Source organism: Arctopsyche grandis, chromosome 4, assembly GCF_051622035.1.
Source record: "Arctopsyche grandis isolate Sample6627 chromosome 4, ASM5162203v2, whole genome shotgun sequence".
NCBI lineage: Eukaryota > Metazoa > Arthropoda > Insecta > Trichoptera > Hydropsychidae > Arctopsyche > Arctopsyche grandis.
The window spans coordinates 27,675,001-27,702,628 of NC_135358.1; the positions used below are offsets into that span (position 1 = coordinate 27,675,001).

General features: G+C 35.2%; 2 protein-coding genes across 2 annotated transcripts in view; both read left to right on the forward strand.

Moving 5' to 3' along the window:
• The first annotated feature begins 3,336 nt into the window (after positions 1-3,336).
• Positions 3,337-14,326, forward strand: LOC143911071 (transketolase-like protein 2). The gene is made up of 11 exons (XM_077429797.1): positions 3,337-3,731; positions 11,220-11,337; positions 11,572-11,789; positions 11,861-12,011; positions 12,087-12,314; positions 12,395-12,582; positions 12,659-12,854; positions 12,928-13,076; positions 13,148-13,265; positions 13,343-13,574; positions 13,653-14,326. The coding sequence occupies exons 1-11, from the start codon at positions 3,631-3,633 to the stop codon at positions 13,823-13,825; spliced, it is 1,872 nt and encodes a 623-aa protein (XP_077285923.1). The 5' UTR covers positions 3,337-3,630; the 3' UTR covers positions 13,826-14,326.
• Positions 14,327-21,672: 7,346 nt separating this feature from the next.
• The window catches only part of LOC143911070 (potassium voltage-gated channel subfamily KQT member 1-like), a 134,817-nt gene continuing 128,861 nt past the window's right edge, over positions 21,673-27,628 (forward strand). Inside the window, exon 1 of the mRNA XM_077429796.1 lies at positions 21,673-21,876. The gene's annotated coding sequence lies outside the window, so the exon portion shown is untranslated. The remainder of the gene's footprint in view (positions 21,877-27,628) is intronic.

Consider the following 27,628-nt stretch of genomic DNA (forward strand, 5'->3'; position numbering starts at 1 on the left):
ATACATGTACTGAAGATGGAAATCATTTATAAAATAAACAGCACAACACAATACTATGTAGTACTCATTTAATTTATAAATATGTATATGTATTTGGAAGTACATATGTACGTATGTAGTTAGATGATCATACAAATTGTACATTATTTATTGTTACATAAACGATTACAACATTGAAAAGAAAGGTTTGAAAACACCATTCAATTTAAAAGCGATAGATAATACTCATTGTATTCAAATTGCATAAAATGTGGGATTTAAATGTATGCTAATTACTTTCAAATGACATTGCTTTGGATTTCGAAGGGTTTCATGTACAAATGCATCCATTATATTTCCACATATGTATATATTGCATCAGATATTAATATGAAAATTTATCATCACATTTCACGTTTTTTTCCAATTAAATTAAATTATAAGGACCTACACGAAATATTGTGCCGTCATTAGGGATTCTAAATATTCGTCAAATGAATTATTCGAATATCGAATATTAATAGTATTCATATATATTCGAAAAATTACATAAATTTTTAGATGTTGAAAAATAAAATAACCGATAAAACAATATTTATTTAATATTTAAAATAAAAGTCTATTAAGAATTCAAATTTCAGATGTGTTCGTAGTTTCGTCTTGAATCTTGATTAATCCTGCTGTATAAAATACTCTTTCAGTTGCAGTCGATGTAGGCTTTATAGTTAATAAAGAATTATATAATATATTTAACGTCTCACTTTGGGTCTTTGTTTATTTTCAACGTCACAAATTGGGTCATTGATTCTGAAAAATGACCCAATTACATATAACAAATAATAATCGAAAAAAAAAAGGCCGAATATATTTGAATATTCGATTGGAATCGGTACTTTACGGTACAAAATTGCAACGATCTAAATTTTAGAGGAGATAACTTACAACGTTGAATTTTACATAATTATAGTGTGTACCTATATTTTGAAACAGAAAGCAATTGTTAATAATTTGTAGGTTTTTATCAAAATTCATCATCCAAGTTTATTAATCTGGTAATAGATGTCGCTAAAAAATATTTGAAAATTGTACAAATACTATATAAAAATATAATAATAAAAATAAAAATATGAAATCATCAAATGTAATCATAATATCATTTCATTTTTGGCGAGTAGTTGACGTACAATGTATAGAGTACATATATATTTTTGAGATTAAATTCATTCGGTTCTCGTTCAATTTAATGTAATTTTTCATTCATTTCACTTTTCGGTGTCGTGGAAGTCGTCCCATCTACCAGGTGACCGTCACTGGTCCATCCCCATTCTTAAGAAAAAGTGAGAAAAAGCGATATTCGATACAGAATCTTAATACGCGCAATTTCTCTGAGGAGGAAGAGTGGATAAAACTTCGTCTGTTATCGGTGAAAAAATGGTTATCTGTGAAAGAGATGGCTGCATACGTAATGGTAGAGTAAACGAGATCATGGTGAACAGACGGGGTGAGAAAGAGATGGCCGTATACGTAATGCCTGGAGCGCATCATCGGTTTACGGAAAATCTGTGAACGAGTTGTCGTGTCACCACCAGTGACGGCTCGTCCATATGGGTTGCGGGGCTGCAGCCTCCCTGTACAGTACAAATGTATGCTATTTTTTACAAACCTCCTTTACGTTTTACTTACGATTACAATTCAGAGGAAAATTTGCCTCTTATCCGATCATTTTCATACTTTGCCATATTGCTCATTTTGGTCATCGATATAAGTAAATGGATCCTCCGCCATTACGATAGAGATAAAATATCGTTTAAGACGCGTTTTAAGTTTCCAACTTTGAAATCTGGGTGACGTCTATATAGTCTTTAGTTTTATACATAGATGGTGGTAGTAAAATAAAATTATTTGTATTTTTATTCAAAATAATAATTTATATATCTTAATATTATATACAAAACTAAAAAAGAGGTTTGTTTTTAAAAAACTTTTTTTACAAGGCCATTTTTTTGTCGTCCACTCTCAGTATAGTACATATGCAGTATAGTACACTCTCAGTATAGTACACCTCTCAGTATAGTACATATGCATGCTATTTTTGTTTTTTTTTATCACCAGTATGGTCAACGAACTACTATAGCCCGATTAATCTCTGCAACCCGCTACTAGGATGGACCTTCGTAAATGGAAAGGCCTTTACGATATATTGTTCGACAAACGGACTACTAGTCATATGTGAACTAGTCACAGGACAACCGGTCACTCTAGATCGGTCACACGTGATCACCCGTCACACTAAAACTGGTCACACCCTAAAATCGGTCAACCAGTTTTCTCGTGACCGATTTTAGGGTGTGACCAGTTTTCTCGTGACCAGTTTTAGTGTGACGGGTGATCACGTGTGACCGATCTAGAGCGACCAGTTGTCCTGTGACTGGTTCACATTTGACTAGTAATCACCGAACCATGTTGTTCGTATAAAATATCAAATTTAATAATACATTATTCGAATCTTCATTACCGAGTGCCATGTGAGGCCTCGAGGCGTGCTCATATTTACTACTGACAGATAGCAATATGTCAATATTAATTAATTAAGTATTACTTTAATTCAAATGGTAATTTAATAATTTTGAAAATTCATAAACATATCGGCATTTATCTCGCAGGTTTAATTGAACAGGGACGAGTTAAGGTCTGTTCATACTTAACAGCACTGCACGGCTTCAGCACTGCACGACTCCGTTTAAAATATGTCATTTTATTACATTTCTATTCATATCTACCTACACGTCGCGGTCACGTCACGCTTACATCACTTTGGCCGAGTGCAAGGCAAAATCGGCTTACTTATACATTACAGGCCATTACGATACGGCGCAATATTGCTTACGTCGTATTGTCGAGTACTTACAATATGAATGCATACACGTGCATTCGTAGCTACGCGTCAGAATACAAGTCAGCAAAAATGTTTCGGCGTTTATCGAACGAAAAATTATGTATAATCGCGTTTTTGTTGGAAGAAGAAGCTCAAGAAGGCAATAAAAAAGCACGGAGGCATTTTGATGTGCATCCCATGTTAAAAAAAAGAAAAACCGAAGGAGAGTTTTGAACACTGTATAAGGAGCTTGTGGATGATGGACAAAATTTTTTATATATTTCCGTAAAAAAATTAAAATTTGTTTTAAATATTTGCGCCAAAACCATGTCGAAAGATTGAACAGCTGTCAACTGTCACTATCGATAATTGGTCCAAAACAGCAAAGCGGCAGACTCATGGCACGTAATTCGCGTGTATATTTCCACGATGGCCAAAAAACGGATACGATACGTTGACGGATGTTGCTGTAAGGTATGAACAGGAAATGTCGGGTACGGTTGGTATGAATATACCCATACAAAATGTACCAAAGAATACTTTTCGTACGGCCGGATACCTGCTGAAGTCGGTACGTGCTGACTAGGTATGAACAGACCTTTAAAACCGGTAATTTTATTGTAATAGTTGGTCAGCAGAACGTTGCGTTTGGGCCAAATGCCGAGGGCACGTGTACCGGCTTCTGCTTGTCGTGCCGCATAACCTTTTGGTCTGCCCCGGCTCGCAGACGTGCGCGGCTCTAGGTCTTCGTCTTCAGTCCCGAAAAAGTGACCAAGATGCCGGAAGCATTCCGCACTCCAGACGTGCAGGCTCTGAGAGACCTGGCCAACAAGTTGCGCATCCACAGCATCACATCCACCGACGCTGCCAAATCGGGGTAACACTTCCCGTCCCTGCTCGCCCCAACATCTTACGCCGACTAATTACACCACTCTTGCCAATCGGAAAAACACGCGTTACGAAAATTGCCATGCGTAATTTTTGTTTTCAAAACTTTACCCTCGTACGATGTTTTTTTTCCTATCCGCGAGTGACCCGTTTGATCCGTAGGTCAAAATGTCACACGTCTTTTACGCTTTTTGCAATTGCTATGGAGCTATTTGTATTCCGCACGTGTGCAAATTATTATTTGTACGCTGAATGCTTTACGGTTGATTGGTATTTATGTTTTTTGCACTCGTATATACGTGATGGCGGGTAAAGGTTGAGTGTTAGACCGTAGCGCACTTTGTATGCATAATGTCTGGGTGTTGCCATGTGTTAAACCAATTCAAAGTTTCAATAATATAAAACATCACACATTTTAATTTAACTTGTTGGGTATTTTTTTTGACTCGATTAAAGTTTTTATCAAATAATTGATATATCAACAGTTATCAATTGAAATAAATACTCATTCGAAATATAGCGATTTTATTTGAGCGTTATTATACAATTACCTTGCGCATACAATTGTGCAAATAATTTAATTGTACTACATATGAGTCAGAATGAATTTCAAAATAACTTCAATTTATTCAATAGTTATGAAAGTTTTTTTATTATACATTGTTTGTACATACATTTTTATATTGGAATCGACATTTAAACACGATAAAGATATTCGGTGCGCCCCGTTCTACCAACTCGCAGTATCTCAAGACTCGTTTTCTCAACTTTTCGTCTGTTAAACAGGAGTTTGTATATTGTATTCACAGATGTTTTTTTTTGTATATATATATATGCAATATCTTTAATATACGAGATATATTGTGATCATTCATAAATTTTAAGTTATTAACACACCTTTAAAATATATAAAAAAAAAAATTAAAAGTGAATTCTTACTATATTTTTAATTAATGTTTATCTCGTAAAATAAGTAAATTACTATGTGAAATATTTTCGTATACGTGTTTTAAATGTATAAAAACTGAACGACGAAAAAGTTTGGAAAACGAATCTTGGAGATATTGCAAGTTGGTAGAACAAGTTAGACCCAAAGATATTACATGACCTTTGAAGCATCATTGTATAAATAATTCATGGTAGACTTTTCATGGTAGAAATACAATAGAAGACTGGAAAGGAAAGGGCCATTATTTTCTATTATATTCGGGTCTGGCCAATTTGAAGAAGCAGCAGATGTAAGGCACTGCGGCCTCGCAGTGCCTTACATATGCTGTAACAATAATAAAAAAGATGGAAAGAAAGAAGTCGAAAAAATAAATTTTATCTGCAATTTGATCTTTTTTGAACAATTACATTACCATCTGAGGTCTGAAAATGAGAATAACCCCACTTACTTCTTACATAAAATATATTGCTTTTTATTTAAAGGCATTTATTTCATGACTACTCTAACATAACATTGTACAAATTCTAACAGAGAACGAGTCACTTTGAATACATTTTTATATAGTATATTAGGGGGACCGAAAAGTATCAAAATTTTTCTGTCGTTTAATGCTGTTTAAGTTAGACCAAGTAATGAAAAATCACCGATACTTATTATGTATTCTGAAACTAAACAAGTCTCATCGCTGGTATAAACAATTTAAAAATGGGACTAGGGACATCAAGGAGATCGCACGAAAAGAAGAGCTAAAATATGATGATATCTTGACGTCAATGGTGGAATCAGATCCTCGTCAAACCATCGAGGAATTATCGTTGAAGATTGGCTGTCCATGGTCTATAGTTCAGGATCACCTTTGTCGCACAGGAAAATTGCACAGACGGAATTTCGGAATATTTTTTTTTATTACTTTTCGGTCCCCCTAATAGGATAGTATTTATGTATTCAGATTTTTGGGGCCAAAATTTTTTTTCGCATCCAGGCCCTTGTCTGGAGTAGGTAGGCCCCGATTATAGTTTGGTTATCACAAACATTGGAAATCCTCGTTTCCTACAACTTTATTCCTGTTCACTTACATATACAATGATATAAACATTCATTCCCAAATTCCCTGTTTGTGCAATTTCCCTGTGCGACAAAGGTGATCCTGAACTATAAACCATGGACAGCCAATCTTCAACGATAATTCCTCTATGGTTTGACGAGGATGTGATTCCACCATTGACGTCAGGATATCATCATTTTTTAGCACATCTTTTCGTGCGATCTCTTTGATGTTCCAATTCCCATTTTTAAATTGTTTATACCAGCGATGACACTTGTTAAGTTTCAGAATATATAATAAGTATCGGTTCATCTATGTGATGTCTTCTTCATTTCTGTATTGTTACCATAAGTCTTCCACTTGAGTCAAATCCATTTTTTTTTTATCTTTAACATAACAATTTCAAATTCAGCTCTACATAAAACTTTAAATCATAATTGTAATAGTAGTTGGAAAAAGTCATTACAATAAAGCTGGTAAATCTTATACATATACAACAATAAGGAATTGTGCAATAATGATAATATAGATAAATAGTAAGGAAAAATAATCTTTAAAGCCGGTGATCCATTTTAGCCATGTTCATAAAATACTCGGCTTGAAATTTTTTTTAACTTAATTTCTTGAAATGTAACTTTCATAAGAAACTTACAAAAATTAAAATACATTGCATTTCGAATAAATCATACATATCGGATCGCTGATTTATTTGTAGCATAAAATATTCGGTTTGACCACAATATTTTATAAAGAAATTAAGTTACAAAAAATTTCAAGCCGTTGTGGCTTACAAATTAAAGTATCAATATGTAATTCATAATTTTTGTGTATGTTTAATTAAGTCACTTTCACTTGACATTCCTGTTTCTAAGTCCTTATTACATATGTACACACCAACTTGCCCTACCCTAGGCATGAGTAACGTTTGATAAAAATTATTATTATATACGAGCAATAAGCACGATCAGATAGATGGTGAAAATACGGCAATAAATTTAAATTGCATGGCGGTTTGCCGGTTGTGGCGGTGTATTTCCATTCGAAATTGCTCCAATTGCGTCACAACTCGTGTATGAGAAGGCTGTATACACATATGCAATAAGGCACTAATGGTCTTGATTTAGCAGTTGCATAACGTTAGATATGTTACTTTTTTCTTGATCATTAAAACGTGGGCGACGCTAGCTAGAAATCGATCAAAATCTGGGTCATTTTTGACTTGTAGAACTTGAATGGTAGTTTCTAACAATTTCTACTTTATCGTTCTGACGGCTTGTAGCTCATACTCGTGTATACATGCATACGATTTGCCTCAATGTATATACAACACTTTAGTAGCAGATTAGAGCATTCAATGATACTTCAAGTTCGAGGTGATTTTGAGGTTGTTCAAGACATAAACACAAATTACAGGTCTGAGATGCCCTTCACCAGGTGTTTGTCCCACTTGGATGTTTATACCAATTTGAAAAAATACAGCATTGCTAAGCAAAGTTTATAGATTGCCTTTGGCGAAATTTTGACTCATTTGTAGGACGTTTAAAATGCTGGTTTAAAGTCTTATGTAGTATTATAATACACACTTCTAGCCTGTTTCGTTCAACGTAAGATATAAATGTATGAATTTTATTTATAATGCCTATTGTGCTTTAATGAATTGCTATTACTATGTTCATACAATGTATTTTAAATACAATAAGATAAAAAAATGCCTCACTTTTTTGACTCCTGATGCACTTTTTATGTGTTAGCTATTATGTATGTACGTAAATTTTGTTACTATGTTAGTAATCGAAAAATGTTGCAATCGTTATAGCATACATTATGATAACCTTTGAGTTATACTTTTTTTTTATGTTTGTAATTCATGTCATTTATAGTTTTGCGAAAAATTTTTGAATTAAATTATCACATTGCTTAGTCCTTGAATATTTGTATATTTGACAGGAGTTTTACCTTTCGTTACTCGTCTTAAGCCAAACGTAATAAACTTTAATCGAATTCATAAATTGTTAACATATTTCATATAGTGGTTAGTTTAATGAAAAAAAGGATACAATAATAAATATGGATGCAAAAACAAAATAAGATAAGAAACAAAGATAAATATAAAATATGAAACAAATAAATCAATGTATAAAAAACAAATGCATTCAATATTACAACACATTTACGATCTCAAACTGGTACATGCCACAGGAGAAGAGAACAAACTGCGGCATTTAATATATCTTAAGTTGGCTGGGAACATCGAAGCTCAATTCTGCACGAATTTGAGGATTTCCTACCAAACCAAACAGTAATTTGTAGAAATATTTTCCCCAATATACTCTATATCGTGACTCGAGGGAATTATAACCTAGTGCTCCCAGCAGGTAGGCACTAGGATAGAACCAAGAGTAGTGACTTAACTATTATATATCTGAGACTATCTGAGAAAGCTCAATTCTCAGGCAATGAACTCGTATCACTAGGGCTCTATATAATAGAATAATATTCAAGAATTCTTCGTACTATAGGATCTGAAGCACTCTGAAAAGGCTTACTAACATGCAGTATGAAACCCAACATTTTGTATGTAAACATGTGCAAGAACTTAGCAAATTTTAATATAAGTTGTGATAATTCCATTACTTGGTAATAAACTGTATGCAATTTGCCATTAGCAGATATATGTACATACACACCTTTTCACAAGCTAAAATGAATTCGAATACAAACTTTTTGAAATATTCGTAGTTTTTCCTTTACATTAGAACCTCGATTTTGCTGCTTTGAACTGCATAATATAAACATAAAGATTCGAAAATAAGACAGAAATGAGTCAGTTGTCTTCAAAATTCAATACTCAAAGAACTTTTGTTTCTTGAAAATTTGATCTCGATTTAAATATGTATTTTTAATATTACCAATATGAAAAAGAAAACGTGTTGTATTATCATTAAAAGAAAAATTAGATATAATCAATGCTTTAAAAAGGACGTTTTTTGTCAAATAAATATGGTGTTGGAACGTCAACGATCTTGGATATAAAAAGTGAAAAAATTATGAAGTTTACTGATTCTTTAGAAGATGGAATCTCAGAGCGTAAGGTTATGAAAAAATCAGGGAATGAAGAAGCAGAAGAGTGTGTTTTTATGTGGTTCATTTAAAGACGATCGTAGATAGCTAATATCTGGTCCATTATTGTATGAAAAGTATCTGCGATTTGGCAGCCTCAAAGAGAATAGCTAACTTTAAACAAAATCCATAATTGAATTTCTTAATAAAGAATAATTTAACCCATTTGAACCCACGCGGTCAGTTATGAACTTACACGATGTATGCCAGCGCGGTCATTCACGGCATTTTACAATTTTGCGTCGTAAAATAAAGGGATCACTCAGGCCGGCCGTAAAACCTTTCGTTACGCTTGGTTAGATGTTGGTGATGAATTTTAAGAAAGTCACACGAAATTAAATCAGTTCCTTTTGGAGTTTTGAGGGAATAACATCGAGCGCTTTTCGACTTGCAGATATGTCGAAGAGAAAACATACGTAAGTTTTTTATTTTTACATATTTTTTATTTATCTTTATGTTTCTAAAAAGTAGGACTTATTGTATAATATGCATAAGAGAAATTGCGTTTATATATCTCATATTCCTGAAAAAAAAAATCAAAAGTCGACGGAGTCGTATATGACTCTTTGGGATAATGACACATATTTTTTTCCAGAGAATGCAATTTTACTACTGCAGAGATACGGGAGGAAATTGATAATTGGGACGAGTCTCAACTTCCGGATTCCACATACATACATATTACCACCCCTGGAAACTGATATTCGGTTAAAGAAAAAAGTAGGGTGGAAATCAATCAACCATTTAGTATAAATATGTATAATAAATATATGGGTGGGGTTGATCAAATGGATAACCATATTTCTAACTATAACATAAGTATTAGAGGGAAAAAATGGTACATGCCTATTCTGTTTTGGAACATCGATGTAGCTGTGAATAACGCTTGGATTCTAAGCAAAAGTTTTGGTTGTAAATTTGATAAATTAGGATTTATCAGACAGGTAACAGAGACGTTGTGCAAGTGTTATGGTCAAAAACGAAAACAATTGGTCCCATTCAGACCCGGCAAAGTTAATCAAAATCAAAAGGAAGTTGGAAGACATTTGATATTGGTCAAACAGAAAAGGAGAAATTGTGGACACTGTAAAAATAAAACGTTTTCCGCTTGTGATAACTGTGAAATTCCATTGCATGACAAATGTTTTGTATCGTATCATAATAATTAATTATTTTGTCTTCATGTATTTTGTTTTTACGACTTTTGAACCCAAAATCTCGTTTATGACATTTCTTCTTTTAAAAGGGTGCACCCTTTTTTTTGTTGACGATGTGTATATGTCACAATATATGTACCTACGTGTGTTTTGTTATGCGATTTAAAAATATCATTTTATCGAAGAGATGAGTGTTTGTTATTTTTAAAATTAATTTTATAAATTTCTTAACAATAAAATTGCAAATAACCAGTGAGAAAGTATTATAACTGATTATGTGACTCCATTGTGATTTTTGTTTTATTTTAAAAAACATGTTGCATTAGCCCCAAATGTCGTTCACGACACCACCTTGAAAAAAATTAAAAATGTTGAAAAATCAATTAATTATCCATCCCTATCCTATAAAAAATATTTCACATGAAATAACTCAAAGATTTTGGAAAATAAACGAAAAAATAGTCCTGGGCACATGGGACATGTGTTTTCACGCGAGCTCTGGGTTCAAATGGGTTAATATTGATCTTCATGTTATTGTATCTGTATACATATATAAATGCAGACAAATAGAAATTATTCATCTGTCAACTGTGATTTTATCGATCATCCGGATTTTTCATTATCCGGACTACCTTCATCCCCAATTAGTCTGGATAATCGAGGTTCTACTGTAAATCAAATATATCTATATATGATGGAAAGGATTAATACTTTTGAATACAAAGGACATCATCTGTGTTAAAATTATTCAGTGTTCACTATATAATCGTTTATTCTTTGACCACGTTTCTATTGTACATTTGGACGATACAGTAATGCAATCATATCCTTTTTTTATTATTTTTGATGTCTTAATTACAACTGTTTACTTAGTTCAGTGGTTCTTAACCTTGTTGGAGGTACTGACCCCCACCAGTTTCATATGCGCATTCACCGAACCCTTCTTAATTGGCACCCGAATCATATGAGTGTGTGTTTTGACCTCCGCCGAACCTCCGAGACTGACTCACCAAACCCCTGGGGTTCGATTGAACCAGGTTAAGAACCACTGACTTAGTTGTTTTCATCTCAGGCTTTTTTTTATGTAGTATGGAAGAATATATATATAGAAGAAACTCTCCAAACTCCAGATGTTACAACTGTCTGGTTCACTTCCCTTAAATTTCTAGACGTTTAATTTTAATATTATTTTTTTGTCTTTTTCAGTCATCCCACATCATGCGCTTCCATCGCCGACATAATGTCTGTTTTGTTTTATAACACCATGCGTTATAACGTGGCAACACCAAGAGACGCATCAAGTGATCGTTTTATTCTTTCCAAGGTGAAAAATATATTTATTTATATAATTACAGTACGCATCTGTTGCACATGATCATAATCGATCATGATTTTGTTTTTTGACTCTTCCGCTATCTTTGAGTATGTATGCATGTAGATTACATCAAATCAAATAAATAGTTATCGTACCGCGTACAGTGATACAATAAAACACGTTTCATAATTTCACGCCATTTCTATCTGCAAATATGTAAGTGTATTTGTTTTTATGTTTCAGGGTCATGCTGCTCCGATTTTGTACGCTGCTTGGGCTGAAGCTGGAAATTTCAGCGTTTCGCTTCTGCAAAATCTTCGCAAAATAGACTCCGATCTTGAAGGTCATCCGACTCCTCGTTTACCTTTCATCGATGTTGGTACCGGATCACTCGGGCAAGGATTGGCCGTTGCTTGCGGCATGGCTTATGTCGGCAAATATTTTGACAAAGCACCATACAGGTAAACATAATAGTTCCTATTTGATGTCGGACATAGTTTATGACTGTGGAAATTTATGAATTTTTGTTTAGGGTTTATTGCGTTGTCGGCGATGGAGAAGCTGCTGAAGGAAGCATTTGGGAATCTCTTCACTTTGCTTCCCATTACAAACTCGACAATCTCTGTGTCATCTTTGATGTAAACCGTTTGGGTCAGTCGGAACCGACTTCTCTTCAACACCAGGTTTTATAAATTCATTCAACAAATTTTAACATTAAAATTTAGATATAATAATAACAATTTATCTTTGTTTGATAGATGATGGTATATCACCAACGTATGGAAGCTTTCGGCTTGCATACTTTAACAGTCGATGGACATGATGTTGAAGAATTGTGCAAAGCATTTTATTCAGCCGAGACTACTAAGAACAAGCCAACTGCTGTTGTTTGCAAAACCTACAAGGGAAAGGGGTTCCCTAATATTGAAGATTTAGAAAACTGGCATGGAAAGGCTTTGGGTGGTGAAAGCCAGAAGGTTATCGAGGTATAGTTTTGCACTTTTTTTTTTACAATAATACATAATGAACAATTGAAATTATCATTTAAATAAACATGTTTGTATAGTTCATTCAAAAACAAATCAAAAATCCTAAAGCATCATCTGCAGCTCTCAAGCCAATCTCACTTGTTCCTGACGTTTCCATATCCAACATTAAATTATCTGCTCCTCCACAATACAAAGAGGGAGAACAGATAGCTACTAGGCTTTCATACGGATTGGCCTTAAAGAAAATTGCTGATAGTAATCAACGGTTTGTATATTTGTATTGTTTTTGTCATTTATTATCCTCGAACGAATGTTTAAATTGAAACGTTTTTGATTTTTAGAGTTATTGCTTTGGATGGTGATACTAAAAATTCGACATTCAGTGATAAACTTAGGGCTGCATATCCCGATAGATATATCGAGTGCTTCATTGCTGAACAAAACTTGGTCGGCGTTGCTATCGGAGCAGCTTGCCGTGACAGAACTGTAGCATTTGTGTCGACATTTGCAGCTTTCTTCACCAGGGCGTTTGATCAAGTATGTTTGTTTGCCACAGCTTTGTATCAATTCTCTGTCGTGGAACGTACATTATACAATTTTATTTCACTAGATCCGAATGGGTGCTATTAGTCAGACGAACATCAATCTCGCTGGTTCTCACTGTGGTGTATCTATCGGAGAAGACGGTCCATCTCAAATGGGCTTGGAGGATTTGGCTTTGTTCAGAAGTGTACCAACTGCTACTGTTTTCTATCCAAGGTATTTTAAATTTATGTATTTTTGTATTATATTCAGGAAATTATATTAATATGTAATCTGATAATATTTAGCGATGGTGTGTCTTGTGAACGTGCTGTAGAAATGGCTGCTAACACGAAAGGAATTTGTTATATACGTACATCTCGTCCAAACACTTCAATGCTTTACCCAAATAATGAAACCTTCCAGGTAATTTGAATTAATAGAAAGAATCACCTGTCTTGAAAATATATTTTATTTAAATACATCTTTTTATTTTGTGATAGATCGGTGTTTCTAAAGTTATTAAAGAATCTGTGAGCGATCACGTGCTTTTGATTGGAGCTGGTGTTACTCTTCACGAAGCAGTTACTGCTTACGGTTTATTGAAACCATTGGGAATTAATGCTCGAGTTTTGGATCCATTCACCATTAAACCGTTGGATGTCAACGGAATCCTGAAACATGCAAACGCCTGCGGTGGAAGAATCGTCGTTGTCGAAGATCATTATTATGCAGGTTTGTAAAATAATTTTTTTAAGTTTGTTTGGTGGCGATGTATTTTTTCTTTTATAACATGATTTTTTTTTCATCTAGGTGGTTTGGGAGAGGCTGTGATGAGTGCTGTTGCTCTCGATCGAAATATTGTTGTTAAACATTTGGCTGTTGGAGAAATTCCACGCTCGGGACCTCCAACTGTTCTTTTGGACATGTTCGGAATATCTGCTAAGCACATTGTCAATGCTGCACAAGCTATTGTAAAAGTTTAAGATTCCATTTTTTATGATCTTTTTTTAAATATGCAAATAATATGTGTATGAGCTTTTTTATATTATGTTAAGGGTTCCTGGATTTCATTCCATTTTATATGTTTGATTTATTATGATTTTTTTTGTTGATAAAACATATCAGGGGATGTTCAGTAATTTTTTTATCATTCCGTGGATATATTTTATCCAATCTTCCAGTGCATCTTTAGGCGTATTATATCTACAAAATATATGTTATTGTTAAATGTATTTGAGCAAATTTTCACAGAAGAGTGTTGATTTTTTCATAAAATTTTATAAAGCTTAATACAACATTATTATGTACTGTTAAAGTTGAAAATTATAGTCGTATTCTGAATATTTTACAATGCATAGTTTTTCTGAGATGTATTTTTTGAAAAAATGTTGAAATATAATATGAGGGTATAATCTTTCGCTGTTGTAATGATTTCTATAGTATGTATTGTCAGTAAAATAAAGATTTTACACGTTTCCTTATATTGTTGTTTTCATTCCAATTTATTTCATTATTTATTATTTTTTTGTTTACCATATACATGATTTGAAATTCAAAAAAATATAAAAAAAATAACCACAAGGTAATTTTCAGTGCATCATTATTAATTCTACAAAGGTGTATAATTTTTTTACTCCAATTTTACATATATCCATATTTACATATTTATTTATAGTTTTGAAACATTGTGGCAATACAAACAGAACCTAATGCGCTACAATTGTCTAAATAAGAAAACAATAAAAAAAAATTACATAAGAATAAAAAGAAAAAAGCAATAGCAGAAAAATATAATAAAAAAACAAAAGAAAATTAATGCATAAAAATGAACATAAGAAAAAAATACAATACACAAAAAAAAAATCAAGTAAACAGAATACATAGTAGGGAATGTCTTACATCCACAGCCAGCATCAATACCTATGTATATAAGAACCAGCCGTAAATACAATAAATCCCTGCGAGGCCCAAATTGAATTATGAAAATAATGATGAGCTCAGGCTACCAGAACAATGGGTTAAAATAATCTCTGATGGTAGCCCACTGAGGTAGAAAATATCACAATCAGGCACGGCAACAATTACTTCATTAAGCAGTTGGATAGGTCTTAGAATAGGAGCCATCCGAAAAATAACTGCGGGCAGGAGGTACAACCATCAGATGATGTCTACAACTAACATAATTATTAGGGACATAAAGTCACAACTGTTCCAGCAACGACGGACATGACTTAGTACCACGTAGAAGCTGGAGTACAAAACGAATTAATGAGAAGTTCAAGGAAATTTCACCCAAGCATGCCCAAAATAAATATATGTATGTACGCTGTTAGAATAATTTGCTCATAACCTGTCTGTTTTCGTTTTCATTTTTATTGATAATTTGATGACGGAGCAAAAAACTTGATTATGGCATGATACCCATTTACTTAATGTCGTTGAGTGATTCGAATATATATGTAGGTATGTATGTATATGTCAAGTTTTGCTGAATCAATATTTTAAATAAATTTCAATGTATAATTATAAATTTGTATTATCATTGTAGACATTTCTCGGTAGTTATGTATGTATGATTGTACATATTTGCATACAAGGCTATGTATGTATAAGCTAACTTTACGCAGTTGTTTGATAGGCTGTAATTATAAATTTGTCTATTTTCCTAACGACTTGAAAAGGTCATTAATTGTTATGCGATATCTATCCATGTATGCGTAATGTGTCATATATTGATCCCTTCATCCAATTAATGTTTTATTAATAGTATTTATAAAATTTGTGTAGTATCAATAGCATTAACTGGCTTAATAGTTCCGGGTCTCCTCCGAAACCACTACACTTTTGACAACCGTCTAGAATTTTTGTTATAATATAACTAATTGCATATATTTTACATACATTTAGCCAGCAGTTTGGCTTAATGGTAGCGTATATGCTTAGCACCATGCGATCAAAGGTTCGATCCGCCAAACTGCTGGTTAGATTTGGGGATTTTGTGACTCCAAATCGATCGTTTCTCTATCAGAGTTTGCCAATTTTATCTGATCATTGTTGAAACGGTTCCTCAAATTGGCAAATAAATCCTTTCCTGTTGTCACAAAACATCTTATGTATTATTGTGTATAATTTGTAAAAATTATGCACAAAATCTAAATATATAGATGTCTCAATAATCATCTGTATTTATTCTGTGTATAAATTGTAATAAGTGTGCACAAAATCTAAAATCCATAGATGTCTCAATGGATTAATTCCAATTGTTAAAATAATTCAATGGTCCTTGCGGCCGTATATACATATGTATGTAAAATGAAAATCAGGCCGTATATTTCATGTATGGTTTCGAATTATGTAATGATTGCGTATTGAAAATATATATAATTTCTTGATGTGTATAGTACAGTCGTTGCATTGGAGCGATCTGTAATGACGAGTGTACTTTGATTGATTGATTGAATATACCAGGAAGGCCTAACAGGTAAACCACAATACGCCTTCCTGGCCAATTATAAACAATGCAGCATTTTTATTACATAAGTGTTTTTATTAAATTTTTATTATCTACAGGGTGTTTATCGTATGTTTAACGGGGAGCTGAATGACGTTGACCTATTCGGTATTTCCTTGCATCAATTCAGGACTGCCATCAGGAGAGTCTTGATTGATTGATCCATTTCTTTTTATATTATACATATAATCTTTATTCAATATTATATCACTTTGTGTTTAGTTATACACTGTTTTCGGTAATGTTTTAGTTTTTATTCTTTTCTTGTTTATTTGTTTGTCTCTGCCATTTTATATAATTTGTAAAAATCTATAATTGGGCTCAGATGTTATTTTGTTACATTTATTCTTTATTTTTATGCATTTCTACATTTGTTGACTGTTGATTTTTCAATAAATAAGTAAGTAGCTGAATTACGACACACTGAAGAACTCGAAATTAACGAGACATCCATGAATTTTTGTACATAAATCATACTCAAATAGTGGTGACACAGTGGGTACGATGGGTTTTTAGCCAATTTAATGGAGGAACCGTTTCAACAATGAAATTAGAAAAAAATGGTAAACTCTTATAGGAAACGATCAACTTGGAGTCACAAATATCCAAGCCTAACCAGCGGCATGACTGATAACTCAGAATAGACTCTTTTCAATCGAGGTTAGGCGAAATCCCAACCACCGACCCATGCTACTGGCTGATGATAATTATCAATAAACTGGCTGTTACGACTGTGGTGAATATATTTTAAATTGTATTCTCGCAATGGAAAACATTTAATATTTTCATTATGAAAATATTTTCCATCGCAGTACAATTATCACTCGACTGGAAACAACAAAAAAGCAAGCAATTTTGCAGTATTCTATTTTTGTTTTGCATCTTCGTAACCTATTTTCGAGAAAACGTTTGATAGACCATTTTTGCACCGCCTTATTAAAATGCAAGAGTATCTTCTGATATTTTGCAATTTGAATATGCATGAATTCTATGAAGAAATCAAGTGAACTGTTAAAAAGCAGATGAACGTTCCTTGAAACACTTTACAAGTAAAGCGAGCTTTCTTCAAATATATTGAGAAAAGCCTCTTATAACAAAAGAAAAGTTCCCGCCACCAAAAGAATATTGAATATCTCAGATTACAGTGAAAGCTCTGCCTATATTTTTTCGTCGCGCTTCGATGCCTTTCGAAATTTGAATTTTAGAAGTTTTAATAACACGGCACAGCTATGAAATCTACTATATCTTCGAAGTGGTGTTATTTGTGGCACTTAAAAGACGGGATGTCGTTGTGGTGTGCAACACGATAATCTTGCAGATGCATAGGGATACCGTTTTCACAGCTCTAATGGTTGTTGTATAGAATTTCCATACGGATAGTGCATGTCATAAATGTGAAATATGACTTTCTAACCGTCTACAAACCCTTTTAGCGTTTGTTCCATATATTATATAATACATAGTAGCATTTGTGCCGATAGTGTTTTCTATCGAAGCGTAAATTACGCAGATCTACCTAATTCGACTTGACCTCTGTAATTTGAAAGCCCGACGATTTTGAATTCCGTATAAATTAATACCAAACTGAAAGCAAAATTATGTCAAATGTGTACAAACTACTTGACTCTGTCTATCCAATTAAAATTCATGCTAGATTTGCTGTTTATGATGTCATTCAGTTTATGCTTATAAATAGTCTGCTTTTAACAAATAAGTGAATGTAGAAGTAGTTGATTCATTTATCGATGAGAGTGCTTATGGAGTCCGATAAATTGGTGCGTGACTCGATTTTTGAACGAATGGTGTGTCACATGACCTATTTTTGTTACATGTGTTAGGACGGATTCTTATTGAATCAGCAGAATAGACAGAATAGTGGTTAGCATATAATGCTTTAAAAAAAAGTGGTCACGGGTTCATATCCCACCGGTTGCTGCTGGCCAGATCTTGGATTTGTGACTCCAGCTCAACCTTTTCATATTAGAGTTTGCCAATTTATCTGATTTTCATTGAAACGGTTCCAACAAATTGGCAAACTTATCCATTTTCTCGCAAATTTCAACTTTTCAGAATCGAATTTTACTGAATGATATAAAATGCTGCAAATTTGACCACAGATGTATCTGCGGATGTAAATATGTATAATACTGTTGCGTAGGGGTGAATTCAGGATCCAGGCCGAAGTCGCTTCACAGCATTTATTTTCACAGATTTACGAGATCACCGCTCGCTCCAGAATAATTAATCTACCGTGTGTATCTCCTTTTAAAGGACAAGTTGCCCAGTATAGCATCCCAGATCCGTTGGCATGTCTATTGTGTTGGTACGTAGGTCTTCTCAAACTCACCCCGTTCTGTGAGAACTCACTTATTGAGTCCCGTTAGCCTAATCCGGGGTTTCTATTGTTCGCCCACAAATGCACTTAGACAGTGGATACTCTCTCCCATGTTCTCACGTTATAATAATTATAATACTTTGTACAATGTTTGACCATAAATGTCTTGTTTAATGTAAAATATATGTATATATGGATGCATACCTGTAAAATAAATAAATAAAATCTGCTTTTGAAGTTGTATACGAGTTCATTTATCTCGGATCAATGCTATCGGATGACGGAGGGTGTGGAACTGTGGACTGAAATAAAATGTCAATGTCGAAACTGAGCAAAATTTCGAAAGACCGTGTCTTCGAAAATGCGTCTGGTTCGATATTTCTGTATTCTCTGTTTTTCTTGACGGTGCAAGCTCAAGAAAGACAGAGAATATACATACGCTTTTGAGATGTGGTGTTGGAGTAATATGCTTAGAATCCTCTGTAGAGCGAGAATAACCAATGCCCTCAACTTGCAAAAGTTAGCGATAGGTTATCATCTATCTGCGGTTGGGCACATTGCAAGGGGAGGCCAGGACAGCCTGGAAAAATTGGTAGTTATGGAAAGCGTTGAGGGAAGCAGAGGAAGAGGAAGATCCTTAAAAAGAGTGATCAGATCAGGGCTGCCACTGGGATAACTATAGTTGAGTCATTGTGAGCTGCGGGGTGCTGAGAGGACCATGAAGGGCGGGATTATGGAAGTCAGAAGACGGGAAAGTCACAACTATAAGACATGAGGAAAGCGAGGACAAAGAGCAGTGTCACATAACTTATGTACTCCATTTGATGCGTTATACTTAAAAAGTACATTGGATCGAATTTTTATTAGCTTTTCAAGATTTTGTTAGTTTAATTGATGTGGTTTTATATAATTATGTGATATAATTTTGGTTGTGGAATATTTATGAATGGTTAGTAGTGTTTAAATGAACACAAATAAGTTTCAATCAGGAGCTTGTCGCTTGTCACTTGTGTTTATGTTTAAGAATGTGGTTTCATCGATAAGGTTAATTGAGTATCGTAATGTGGGTTGGGCAAAGTGTTAAAAAAACGTGTTAATTGTTCTTAATAATATGGGTTAGTCTTATCGCTAATGATTAACAGATGACTAGATTGAAACTCGTGTCATCTTGGATGTGTGGGAAGTTCGATGAAGTTGAAGGTCTGGGCTGGACCGTAACTCGCGCTTTGTATGGGAGTTTCAGTCAAAACTAATCATAATCGACCCAATTAAACTGCAATAGGTGAATTTTAAACGTTTATTTTTTAAAAATAAAATTCGTAAGTATAAAACTATGTATATGCATAAAAAAGTTTATGAAAAAACCTACTTTTTGAAATTTTCGTCGAGATAAATCTTCTGGAGGCACAGGACAATATTATTATTTATACTTGGGAAAGGCGGCATAGTCGATGGACCCAATTTTTTGTTTTCCCATGAGGCCATTTTTCGGTTTGCCCCTGAGTGACATTCATGGTATTACTCTTGTACATATGTATATAAATTTTGAAATAATATTCAAATTATCTATGTAGTTATTGTCTCCATTCTACCATTTCTAGATTGCTAAGGTATAATATGGTGATTTAATTGATTTTTTTTTGGAATGAGTCTGAATTCAGTTAAACTCCGACGTATTATACAGAGTGCTATGAAGTTAAGTGCAAGGCCTAAATTGTCCCTTTATCATTTCAAATTGAACTTTTTTCATTTCAAATTAAACCTTTTTAATTTAAAATCAAATATTTTTCATTTCAAATTGATCCCTTTTCAATGTCAATTTGAATTGAAAAAGAATTTGAAATGAAGCGCCGAACAAAGACCGCGATTCACAAGTGACTATAACTATCATTTTTAATGTCAAATAAAACAAAAATTTTGTTAAAATTATTTATTTTTTCAATTCTGTCTAAAAATTTGTTTAAAATTGTAAATTTTTTTCATTTAACATTCCTTAAATATATAAGAATTGTTTTTAATTTTAGATGATTATCATATAGGTATATATAATATCGCTATTTTGTCCGTGTGTCTGTGTATCTGTGATAACGCTCGCTGTACTAACGCGATTCGGCATACATATGTACGTCACAGCTAAACCATTGCCAAAAAATGTACTAACATAATTACGAAAGAAAAAAACTTCTATATATACTGTTTGCTACCAAAATTTCCTCTAAGCAAATTAGTCCCTGAGTATTTAGCGCCATCCATTGAAAATTTATTCAATTAATTAATTTTTCTATTGGTGTTTTATATTGTTTACATGTATGTACATAGGTAGGTAGGTAGTTTTTATCGTTTTTTTTCATATTAAACAATTAAATATAAATATTAATATATTTAAAAATATTAATATAAATTAATTATTAAATATTAATATATTTTTTAATTAATTAATTAAATATTAATATATTTTTTAAATATATTTAAAAAGTATTTGAAAAAATTCGATCGCGTGCGGATCGAACATAGGACTGAATTATTTCTTTTAATTTTATTTATTTAATAACTTAATATGCCAACACCCATTCGATGATATTTCATCGGGTACAACACTAGTAACATTTATATTGTTGAATAGACCAGAACTGCGATAATAATTACTTAATTAGCCTGGCAAACTTTTGATCAGTCCAAAGAATTGCATCAAAACTGTTCTTAATATGTACGAAGTAAATGGCCGCCATAAACGAAACAATATTTAATTTGAAAAAAAAAAATTGAATTCATGAACATTTGAACTTATTTATGAAAACAATTGGAAATTTTATATTTTACTTCGAAGTCTATTTTGCCAGTGCGCGCATTCTCCAACGGAAAAAAATTAAATACACCTTAATGAGTCACGTGACAATGATTCGGAAAATGACAGTTTTCCACGGTAGCGGGAAAACTCACGACGAGCGAGAGAAAAGGAGGGGGAACCTGTGAGCCCGTTGGTCAGTCTCGCGGGCGCCGTTCAAGCGGTAGCCGACTCGTACGCGTACCATCAAATTCCAACTTCCAAATTCAACAAACTCTTCAACAAACTCAAAACTTGGAACATCTGGAACTTGAGCTTGGAACAGCCAGAACTGTGGGCCGACATCAGGTGCAGACTTTCCGCAACTGACATTGATCGGCGATAAAAGTTTCGCACGCTACCGGTGAGCATTCACTGCATATCATACATATATTATTTCACATCACGTCATTTCTATTCACAAACAAAAAAACACACACACAATTTCAAAAAGCATCCTTCAGCTTGCAAACTTTCATTGCTTAAATTCGTCAGTTATTTTTATTGATACGAATTACTTTTTATTCTTTGTTTATCGGCCGATGACTCGTTTCAATGGCAACGCGCACGTTTGTTTACACATTTCGCTAGTCGCGAGAATCGATAATTTTTAATTAGTAGCATTCCGGCAAATGATTGTGCATGAATTAATGTCGCTATTTGTATATTCGGATATTTACCAATTTGATACAATCATATATTCCATTTGAAAAACGATTAACGCTGAAATGAAATCGCTTAAATATATAATAAATTCAAATTGCACATCACTGGGAGCCAATCCTTTGATATATGTACATATACTGAGATTAATAAATAATCTAGTGCAGCTTATGCTATATGATATATCAATACTATGTCAATTCTGCTATTGATACTTTTCATAAACATGTATGGATTATCATATTCATATATGTATTTGCGTAATGTATGGTAACGACCCAACAAATAGTCCATTTTTTTAATTATTCCAAATATCAGATTTCAGACTTTATAATTCTAAATTAGATAAATTAAAGTAAAGTGCTAGTTAGTGGAAATAATCGCCATTTTAAAGTGTGTATAATTTTTGCAAATTTGACGATTTCAGAGCATCATCGAGGACACAACAGATACTCAATAAAGTTACAGTTTTTTTTTTAACTTAATGTAAGTGGTTTTAACATTTTTGACGTGGCCAACGATTAGGTTCTTATGGTATTAATGTATCTACCAACATAAATTATTTTATTTGTCACGATTGTGATAAGAAAAATGCTATTTTTTTTAAATATTGTATGAAAGAGTTGTTGTTTTTATGCGAATTTAAATTATCAAATTACAGAATAATCTAAATATGATTGTAACAGTGTGTTTGTAAATTAAACTGATAAAGGTCACACATGTATGTATGTACATATGTGCTATCACAAACTACATTTTTAATTCAGTTATTCTCGTAATATTAAATGGTCTGATACATTTTGTGCATTAGTCATCTGCCTCTAGACTAGGAATTCCAAATCCAAATATTCGAATACTATTTTCAATTTACAGCACATTTATTTCTATTCGATGTTTCAGATTATGATTCTCTTAAAATTTTAATAACATCTTGACCTTTTTAAAACTAAAAATAAATTATTTAAAGCTATTATTCGATATTCGAATATTTGGAACCCCTACTCTAGACGCTATCCGATGCATTCTCGATGCACTTTTCCCATCGACACATTGTCGGTAATATTCGAATCGATATGTGTACATACAAACTGACTCGTTTATTTGCCTTGTGAGTTTTAAGTGAGTTGAACTCGACGACATATGAAAGAGGAGCTTATCGTCTGAGCTTCTGTTTGCATTTCAAGTGTACGTATAACAAACAAAAATACAAAGAGCTTTCGATGCCAGTATTATACATACCTACTACGTACAATGTACATCCATCGAAATGACAAACAACACGGAAAGCTCAAACCGGTACAAGGTATATAATATTTTAAACTTATATCTATTGTACTCGTGCTCTATTGTTGTGGGACGTACAGTTAAAATAGCATTTTTACGTACAGTAAATACTTGCTTCGATAGAACGTACGGATAACGATATGATGTACATATGTATGTACATACATATGTACCTAATACGAGTAGACAGGAAGTGGCGGTTTATTCTTGCGTCTCGTTCGGTTTCCGTTTATCTGCAATTTGCCGTTTTCGATTATATTATTACGAACTATTACATATATCAGCACACTTTTCATATTATCCGAGATGCTCCGGGATCGCGAGTCGTTTCGTCTGAATTGGGTGGGTATGAATTGTAAATTGGCATTACATACTACATGCATTCGATGCTGTGAATTTCATAGCCGGTGTGATTTTATTCTTTCACGGTATATTAATTTTGAAGCGTTAAAATTAGAAAATAATTTTCACGTGTGCGTGTGTGTGTGTGTGTGAACGTACACGATTTGATGCTTCAATTCGCCCGAACACAATGTATACAACAACAAATAGGTCTGTATTTATTTGTTCTAGACGAAACTTTCGACGCGGTCGCGAACTGGCGGTTTAGAGGGTATTTTTATATTGAAAAAATATTGAAATTCTTTGTCGAAACGTGTCTATGACGCTGTTCGATTTAAAACGTGTAATGTTATATCGGTATTGAGAGCTAGCTGTGAATTTCTTGCACGGATTTGTTGAATATTTTTACTGCACGTTCAGTGTTGTTTTATTATTATTATACTAGACGAAAGTCTTGTCAACGAAAAGCGGTAAACAAGTTGGTGTTTTCTAAAATAAAAATGGCCTGAAAGAACAGACCTTGTCTTATCTGTCAGTTTCCAGTCGGCGGGCGTCAAAAAGTATAAAAGTATTAAATGTCCTTTGAGGAGAAAGTTTCGTATAATGGAAATCAATTTTGTTCTTGCTATTTTTGTTGTCTGTTTTATACGTAAGTTGCTACGAATTTTCATTCCTGTTCAATGTAGACATTGCATCTGAAATATTCAATTCAATTATAGTCCGTCCGTTGAGCATTCGAATGCACTTTAGCTTGATTCAAATTACTATCATTCCTTATATAAAAATGCAATCTATTTTAAATGTATACCTACTATACAATGTACATTTCTAAAATTATAATGAATCTCGTATTGATTGATATATTATATATTGATGTATTTTTTATCACTATAAAATAATATTCATATCGGAAATTATGAAATATACTTTCAAATGAAAAATCATATGGGATTAGAAAATTGAAATCGCTACGATAAGATTTGTGATTTGCACTTGAACGAGTTCAAGTGCAACGTGAAAATGTCAGTTCAATAAACCAAAAGGTTTCTGAGAAAAACATAAAACACCTTCCGGTTCAGATACAAATATTTAAAAAACATAAGGTTATAAAAATTATTATTTCTATTACATGTAAAAAAAATTCAGTCCGATTCAGTTAGCGGCTTGGGAGATAATTGAATTCAAAAAATTTTTCGTCGTGTAGATAAGAATTTCAGTAACCGATACTAAGTTTCAGTTCGATAGGACAAGCGGTGTTCAAAAAATCCCCAAAATACACAGGCACACACACACACATTTTTTTCTAGATCATGAAAACGTGATCAGTAATCGATTCTGAGTTCGAATTTTCTTATGATCACAAAACTTCATCTATTGTTACTACGCACATACATAGATAAAGTAATAAACATATGAATGTATATTTAATATTGGTTCAAGAGATCATGTAATAAAAGGTTCATCATTGATGCTCGTTTTTTTGTGTGATATAGGTACATACATATGTACATATGTATGGATACAAGTAGCTTAAAAATTAGAAGCTTGTGAAAACCTGAGTAACTTTATTGTGGACTGTGTTATTAAATATTATCTTTATTAATAACTAGCTGTATTACCCGGCTTCGCTCAGTGTTTATAATATAAACCGCTTAAACATGACTAAGCTAATTTAATTAAAAAAAAAAAAAAATTTAAAAATTTAAAAAAAAAAATTTAAAAAAAAATTAAAAAAAAAAAAAATAAAAAAAAAAAAAAAAATCAAAAAAAAAATTTAAAAAAATCAAAAAAAAAAAAATCAAAAATTTTTTTTTGCCTTCTAGGGCTTCGCCCTCGGCACCCCCCTGAGCCTTTGCCTTCTAGGGCTTCACCCTCGGCACCCCCCTGAGCCTTTGCCTTCTAGGGCTTCGCCCCTCCACGCCCCATGAGCAATTGCCGTTTAGGGCTTCGCCCCCATGATCAGTTGCCTTTTAGGGCTTCGCCCCTCCGCGCCCCCATGATTCAAAGCCGTCTAGGGCTTCGCCCCCCTTAGTTAATGCCTTTTAGGGCTTCGCAACCCCGCGCCCCCAAGATTAATTGCCGTTTAGGGCTTCGCCCCCCGCGCCCCCAAGATTAATTGCCGTTTAGGGCTTCGCCCCCCTTAGCTAATGCCTTTTAGGGCTTCGCCCCTCCGCGCCCCCATGATTAACTGCCGTTTAGGGCTTCGCCCCCCTTAACTAATGCCTTTTGGGGCTTCGCCCCTCCGCACCCTCATGATTAAATGCCGTCTAAGGCTTCGCCCCCATGATCAGTTGCCGATAAGGGCTTCGCCCCTCCGCGTCCCCATGGTTAAATGCCGTCTAGGGCTTCGCCCCCATGATCAGTTGCCTTTTAGGGCTTCGCCCCTCCACGTCCCCATGGTTAATTGCCGTCTAGGGCTTCGCCCCCATGATCAGTTGCCGATAAGGGCTTCGCCCCTCCACGTCCCCATGGTTAAATGCCGTCTAGGGCTTCGCCCCCATGATCAGTTGCCTTTTAGGGCTTCGCCCCTCCACGCCCCCATGATTAACTGCCGTTTAGGGCTTCGCCGCCCTTAACTAATGCTTTTTGGGGCTTCGCCCCTCCGCACCCTCATGATTAAATGCCGTCTAGGGCTTCGCCCCCATGATCAGTTGCCGATAAGGGCTTCGCCCCTCCACGTCCCCATGGTTAATTGCCGTCTAGGGCTTCGCCCCCATTATCAGTTGCCTTTTAGGGCTTCGCCCCTCCGCGCCCCCATTATTAAATGCCGTTTAGGGCTTCGCCCCCCTTAGTTAATGCCTTTTAGGGCTTCGCCCCTCCGCGCCCCCATTATTAAATGCCGTTTAGGGCTTCGCCCCCTTAACTAATGCCTTTTGGGGCTTCGCCCCTCCGCACCCTCATGATTAAATGCCGCCTAGGGCTTCGCCCCCTTTAGTTAATGCCTATTAGGGCTTCGCCCCTCCGCGCCCCCATGATTAGTTGCCGTTTAGGGCTTCGCCTCATAAGGCTGCGCCCCATGAGGCTGCGCCCCCTTCGGGGCCCCATGGGGCTGCGCCCCAGGAGGCTGCGCCCCCTTGCGCCCCCTTCGGGGCCCCATGCGGCTAAGCTCCATAAGGCGGCGCCCCATAAGGCGGCGCCCCATAAGGCGGCGCCCCATGAGGCTGCGCCCCCTTCGGGGCCCCATGGGGCTGCGCCCCATGGGGCCCCATAAGGCGGCGCCCCATAAGGCGGCGCCCCATGAGGCTGCGCCCCCTTCGGGGCCCCATGGGGCTGCGCCCCATGAGGCTGCGCCCCCTTTGGGGCCCAATGAGGCTGCGCCCCCTTTGGGGCCCCATGGGGCTGCGCCCCATGAGGCTGCGCCGCCTTCGGGGCCGCATGCGGCTAAGCTCCATAAGGCGGCGCCCCATAAGACTGCGCCCCATAAGACAGCGCCCCATAAGGCTACGCCCCATGAGGCTGCGCCCCCTGCGCCCCCTTCGGGGCCCCATGGGGCTACGCCCCATGAGGCTGCGCCCCCTGCGCCCCCTTCGGGGCCCCATGGGGCTACGCCCCATGAGGCTGCGCCCCCTTTGGGGCCCCATGGGGCTGCGCCCCCTTGCGCCCCCTTCGGGGCCCCATGTGGCTAAGCTCCATAAGGCGGCGCCCCATAAGGCGGCGCCCCATAAGGCGGCGCCCCATAAGGCTGCGCCCCTAAGGCTGCGCCCCATAAGACAGCGCCCCATAAGGCTGTGCCCCATAAAGCTGCGCCCCCTTTTGAGCCCCATGGGGCTGCGCCCCATGAGGCTGCGCCCTCCGGGCCCCCTTCGGGGCCCCACCGGGCTGCGCCC